Source organism: Zalophus californianus, chromosome 16 (assembly GCF_009762305.2).
Source record: "Zalophus californianus isolate mZalCal1 chromosome 16, mZalCal1.pri.v2, whole genome shotgun sequence".
Classification (NCBI taxonomy): Eukaryota; Metazoa; Chordata; class Mammalia; order Carnivora; family Otariidae; genus Zalophus; species Zalophus californianus.
The window spans coordinates 56,330,398-56,336,911 of NC_045610.1; the positions used below are offsets into that span (position 1 = coordinate 56,330,398).

A 6,514-nucleotide genomic window follows, 5' to 3' on the forward strand; every position below is an offset into this window, starting at 1 on the left:
GAGCTCGGAAGGCAGTGTCTCTGCAGCAGGGAGGGTCTTGGAGCACCCAGAGTCAGGAGCGGTGGGGCAGGAGCGGGATGAGGAAGAAACAAATCATCTTCATTGGCAGTTTGCGCAGGCCTGTTCCCTTGCTCCCTCCCCACTCCTGTCCCCTCTGCCAGACAGCTCCATCCCTGTCGCTCCCACTCCCAGGTGTCATTGTGGGAAGACACTGGTCTGGCCTTCTGTGAGTCCCAGGAGAAAGGCCTCCTTCCAGGGAGCCAGGGACTGTGATGTGACCTGAGGGGACAGTGGAGAGACCCCCAGCCTCCCCCGCAGGGAGGGGCCTTGTGCCTCAGACAGGCTGAGAGAGGGAGAGTGACCGTGAGTCCTGCCCCGGGCCCGCTCCAGGCCAGCGAGTGGAGGAGGCCCCGAGAAAGCCCCGCGAGGGAGCCCAGCGGCACCCGGCCAGGAGCACGCACTCCTCAGAGAAGGCGGCGCTGGGCTGCCCTGCCCACCGCCCCAGCACAGCCCCTTCTCATGCCCAGATCCCCCAAGACAGACACTCCCTCATGCCCTGGGGAGAGGGAGCACGATCAGCAGCCCCCACCGACTTGTACGTGAACTTCCCGCTTCTCATGGAGCTCCGGCCCCTCGCCAGGCGCCACCACACCAACAGCTCTCCAGGGCGAGGGCCGGTTCCCGCTCAGCTGGCTGACTGCCCTCTTGTCTTCCAGCCTTCGCCATCATGATCGTGCTGGCGCTGGTCCGCATCGGGCACGGGCACCGGCAGGGGCACCCGCCCCTGGCTGACCTCTCGGGGGTCCGGAACCTGTTCGGCGTGTGCGTCTACTCCTTCATGTGCCAGCACTCTCTGCCGTCCCTCGTCACACCTGTGTCCTCCAAGCGCCACCTCACGTGCCTGGTCTTCCTGGACTACGTGCTCATCCTCGCCTTCTATGGCCTCCTCTGCTTCACCGCCATCTTCTGCTTCCGCGGCGACAGCCTCATGGACATGTACACCCTCAACTTTGCACGCTGTGACGTCGTGAGCGTGGCCGCCGTGCGCTTCTTCCTGGGCCTCTTTCCCGTCTTCACCATCAGCACCAACTTCCCCATCATCGCTGTGACCCTCCGCAACAACTGGAAGACGCTCTTCCACCGTGAGGGGGGCACGTACCCCTGGGTAGTGGACCGCGTGGTGTTCCCCACCATCACCCTGCTGCCCCCGGTGCTGGTGGCCTTCTGCACCCATGACCTGGAGTCCCTGGTGGGCATCACGGGGGCCTACGCAGGCACGGGCATCCAGTACGTCATCCCCGCCTTCCTGGTGTACCACTGCCGCAAGGACACCCAGTTGACCTTGGGCTACGGGACCGTCAACAAGCATAGGTCCCCTTTCCGCCACACCTTCTGGGTGGGCTTTGTGCTGCTCTGGGCTTTCTCCTGTTTCTTCTTCGTCACCGCCAACATCGTCCTCAGCGAAACCAAGGTCTGATGGCAGGATGTGCCTGATGGTAAGAGACCACTCCAGTGCCCCCGCTCACCTCCCCACCTGCAGAGCCAAGAGCTAGCTCCTTCCCAGGGTTCCTTGGGGCAGGCGAGGCCGGATTCTTGGAGGGGACCCTCCACGTCTCTGGCCGGGGGTCTTCTCTCCCCGCCAGGATTCTGCACAGTCTGTACTGTGCCTCACTCACTGGGCAACCTTTCCCCCCGGGTCCCCTGCGTGGAGCTGCCCTTGACCAGCCAAGCTGCACGGCCTGGGCACACAGCTGCCCCAGACTCCGGGCTTGGCCACTGCTCCCCACACAGGCCCCACCAGACAACCACCAGGGGCAGGCTCCTCCCCCGCGCAGTGGGGACACTGCTGGCACTGCCACTGTTCATACCAGACGCCACGTCCCCTCCTCCTTTGTCCCAGCCCCTCATGCATCCTAGTTTGGGGAATCTGCTGCACAAGTAGCTGCTGCCTCCGGGCGAGTCCCAGGCCCTAAACCTCCCCACCAGGATTGCCAGGTCCCACCTTCCCCTCAGGCCTGGAGTGGCCAGGTGCCGCTCCTAGGGGAGGGCCTGGCCAGCCCCCATGACAAGAACAGGAAGTGCTCATCGGCACCAGGGTCCCTGGACTGTCGCTGTGAGGGCCCCTGCCGTGGGGTGCCAGCACCAGTCCTGAGCTCCTGAGCCCGTGATGACTCAGCCCGGGAGACGGTTTAAAGCCCAGAGCCTGTGACCCCTCAAAGGGATCCGCTGCTCTCCTGACTGCCCCGTGGGACCCGCGGGGTCTCCTGCACTACGGGGGGCAGTGTATAAGGACCACGAAAGGGAGCCACCCCCAGCCACCACCACAGTGGCTTGGGAACGCCCTGAGCATGTGGCGGTGAGGGGGCTCTGCTTCCCACCCTCCAAGAGGTCAGGCCTGTGGGGCAGCAGCAGGCTTGGCTGTCCCCACTCCAGTACTAAAGGTGGCCCCCTTTTGAGCCAGGCTGTGGGTGCTCTGTTCATACTCTCCATGACCCTTGGGTGCTGTGGAGTGAGATGGGGCACCAGGCACCATTCTCATGGAAGGGGAGGTGAGTTTCTGGCCACCTCACCAGCTCTTCCGTGGCCCCATCCCTGTCACAAGCATGTATGCGTCTGCTGGGCCAGCCTTCCTTGAAAACACAGGTGACTAGTGAACTCTGCATTTTCAGTGTGCCTTCTGCTTCAGGACCTGGGGGTCCTTCCTGACCCTCCCTGGCACCCCCCCCAGCCCTGGGCCTGGCCCACCTGTCCTGGAGCCCAGAGCAGCTTGACCTGGAGCTGCCCGCCTGGGGTAGGTCCTCAGGTCCCCAACACCTCCTCCTTTTGATTTCAGTGCCTTGCGCAGCCCACATTCAGGAACCTTTGCAGCCTCCTGCATGGCGTGGTATTCATACCTTGAAAAGTGACCACGCTGGCTCTCCTGGGGCCCATGGTGGTCTTGGAGGGAGAGGGAGGAAGACCTGGGATATGTACGAACTGGGGAGTCCACAGGCGATGCCACCCCCCACCCTGGCCCCTGGCCACCACAGCCCGTGAGAACCCCGGGTCGTGCGTGATTGGCCGCGGTCTGTGTTCTCACTGTTGTACACTTCTTAGTCCGTCCCCAAGTATTGTGATTTTCCATCCATGTGAACACTAGACCACCCTAACCCCATCTGCCACGGCGACTTCTTCCCAGGAGGCTCCAGCCCCCGGTGGGCAGAGCAGGGAGGGCTCCCAAGGGGCAGGCACTCCGTGGCTCCAGCCCTACCTGGAGCTCCCCAGCTGTTTGCTAAAAACGCAAAACATCTGTACTTCCCCTTCTCCAGTTACATCCCCTCTTGCTTAAGGACAAAGCAAATTAAATCATCCTGCCGCCCCAGGCTCCAAACCAAATATTGGAGGTGAGTTTATTAGCATCATAAGGCCCAGGTTGATTTATGTGACAATCTGGAGGCAAACAGCAGTGCCAGGTCAGTGGCTGCATTCCCCTCCTCGGCAGCCCCAGGCCTTGGAGGGACCGAATCGGCCCTAAGTGGCCACGTCACTGACGGTAAGCCAGGGTACTCCCTACCACTGCTGTCTGGGCTCCTTTGCTCCTCGGCGTTCACCTGCTGTCTGACCACTTGGAGGTCAGATGGGGTCGCCTTCCTCTCTACTGATAGCCAGGGGAGCTTAGGGAAAGAGGGGGGTACCGCCAGCAGCTAGACAGACCCCCGATGATGCCTGTTCACCCAGTGCATCAGGCACGCTTGGCTGCAAGTGCTTATTACATCGGTGTGGCAAGGTGGGCGAGTGGGATCATGATTTCCATTTTACAGATGGGCCCCCGGGGCCAGTGGCAGGGAGGACAGAGGAAGAGGCCCGCCGGCCTGGCCTGGGTACAGATGTGGCTGTGGAGGAGCACATAACCTCAGTAGCCTCCACCTGGTGCCTTTCACCCAGACTGGCCCCAAGGGCAGGCTGGGCCAAGGTGGGAGTCCCCGGGCCCTCGGGCCCTGGGGCCAGGGGCTCCTGCCTGTTCCCTCACCTGAGGCCAGAGAGGCGGCTACGGTCTTATGGATGGGGCAGATGGCACGTGACAGGCTGGGAGGCACTGCTGAGTGGTGGAAGGTGGGCAGCGGGCACCTTGCCAGGCCCTTAGCGACACAGCTGTTCTCGCCACATGGCGGCCGGGAGCAGCCTCGGCAATAGGCAGACTTAAAGTCAGAGTGGTAGAGGATGGGGGCTGCGCCCCACCTCAGGGGAATCCAGCCCCAGGGGAGGAGCCTGGCAGGGCCCAGCCCTCGGGCGTGTGACCACACCTGTCTCCACCTCTCTTGGTGTGGCGTCCGAGTCCCGGGAAGGGCTGACCCCAAGCTGGCCATGCTAACAGCCACTGAAAAGCTGCCCTTCTGAAACCAAGACCCAGGACTGCAGGAGAGAGCTTTGCAAACCTTCTCCCCCACACCCCACCCGGGGCTGGGGCTCATGGTGTCGGTAGGAGAAAGGGAGAATAGCTTCCTGAGTGCCTGGTATGTGCCAGGCGTGGTGCCGGGTGCTTTCCGCATGAACCTTGGCGTAACTTAGGGATTGAGAACGTGGATCAAGAAGTCAGAGCTGCCCCTTGCAGGTGGCAAGCCTCCATGCTCATCCCCGTCATTTGTAACACGGAGGCAATAGTACCTGCAGCCCTGATCGGCTGTGGGAAGCCTGTGACCAGGCTTAGTGCCTGGCACAAAAGTGCTCAATAAAGCTATTACGTACTGATGCTTGGCTCTCTTATCACTTGCCAGCCAAAACGGCTTGACGCCACAGACCCAGGACTCACTGAAGACCCTGCTTCGGGTCCCGGCACCTGCTGGCTTCATAGCCTCCTGCAGAATTGTGGCAACTGCCGGCTACAATTCGGAAATGGGAAACTGGTCTGAATTCTTCAGGGTCTAGAGGGCTTTGGGGGAGAAAGTGGTCTCTCTCTGGCTCCAGGGAACTTAAGAGCCAAACTGAGGCCCAGCTGGAGAGTTCTGGAGCCGGGACTGAAGCCCAGGTATCCGGACCGAGGCCATCATGCCTGCCGTTGGCTAAGCCCTGTGTCCCCTGCCCGTTCACAGACCCCAGGAAAGTGGTGGTGTGGACAGTGAGCTCCCAGGAAAGCCAGGCAAGGAAACGCACACAGCAGCAGGGTGAGACAGGTGACCCAGGGCCTCCCTCCTCTCGTATTCCACCAAAAGAAAAAGCCAGCATGCAGGTGTCTGGTGTCTGGGTGGACTCAGCTTGCTCTTTGCTACACAGTCAGGCCCTTGTTTATGATGATTGATGGTCTCTGGCCTGGTGACACAGCTCCCTCCTCTCCCCTGTCAGGCTTTCTGCCCTCTTCGATAGTGCAGGGCTGTTCTTTGGTCCTCCCGCGGAGGTGCAGGGGGCACCACGGCTCCGAGCAGGAGGCTGGGGAGCCAGGCCAAGCAAGCTCTGAACCTGTAGGACGCGTCCTCCCTGCCTCCACTTCCCGTGGGGCTCACTTCTCCCCAGAATACATTCCTAGAGCAGGAACGAGGCAGCCGAGAGCCTGGCTCCAGGAGCAGGGTTGGCCCCTCCTCGGAGCCAGTCAGCAGTAGGCTCAGCTCCACATTGGGCTTTTAATTATCTTCCCGGTTCTTGGTTATTAATGATCTTGGGCAGTGAGCGGAGAGCAGCCTGGACCTCCAGACTCCTCCCAGCTCACCTGCTGTAGCCTTCCACCCAGAGCTGCGCTCAGATTCAGGGACCAGGAGGGGTCCGGTCCAGGGGCTGGTAGCCAAGAGTTAACTCTCTCACCACCTGTGGCTGTAGTCAAGGTCAACTCCCAGGGCACTGGCCTCGAGCACTCACCTAGACCCACATTTACCACCTGTGGCTGAGACCTGGATCCGTGAAAATCCACAGGGCTGAGGACATGACACTGTCTGCAATGGACACCCATTCTTGGCAGAGTCTGGCTCTCCAGCCAGGAAAGGAGCAGTGTTAGAAATTTCCCCCCACTCCAGGGGCGCCTGGGGGGCACAGTCGGTTAATTGTCTGACTCTTGGTTTAGGCTCAGGTCATGATCTCAAGGTCATGAGATCAAGCCCCAAGTCAGGCTCCACACTCAGTGCAGAGTCTGCTAAATTGCTCTCTCTCTCAAATAAATCTTAAAAAAAAAAGTTTCTCCCACTCCACCATTTCAGCTGCTTTCATGCCTAAAACCAAACAAAAAACCTCAGTTTTCAGGGCTCCCTCCACCCGCAGTCATGGAGTACTGGGAGACAGGGAACCGGCAAGAGTGGTGTGGGAAAGGGCACAGGGCAGGGGCTGCTTGTGGTGTCGGCCTCCTCCCTGTTACAGGGAGGTAATTTCTGCCCTGCCTCACCCAACTTGCCAAGGACAGCAAGGCCGCAGGCTTTCCATGTGCACACTTAGACAACGTCTGATGGCACCAATCACACCGTGTTTGTGGAATGAATGGGAGAATGAGGGCTCGCTTGCTATACAGTCATTGTGGGAGGTAAACACAACCACAGATGGGAAAGCATTGACAATT

The 6,514-nt window shown here is 60.7% G+C and overlaps 1 protein-coding gene across 4 annotated transcripts in view; it reads left to right on the forward strand.

Moving 5' to 3' along the window:
* Positions 1-4,722, forward strand: part of TMEM104 (transmembrane protein 104) — a 54,490-nt gene extending 49,768 nt beyond the window's left edge. For 3 of the 4 annotated variants that reach the window (XM_027626176.1, XM_027626177.1, XM_027626175.1), the window contains one exon: positions 717-4,722. In XM_027626176.1, coding sequence (XP_027481977.1) covers positions 717-1,477 — 761 coding nt within the window. In that variant the 3' untranslated portion in view covers positions 1,478-4,722. The remainder of the gene's footprint in view (positions 1-716) is intronic. The other variant, XM_027626178.1, reaches the window with a different exon arrangement.
* The last annotated feature ends 1,792 nt before the right edge of the window (positions 4,723-6,514 follow it).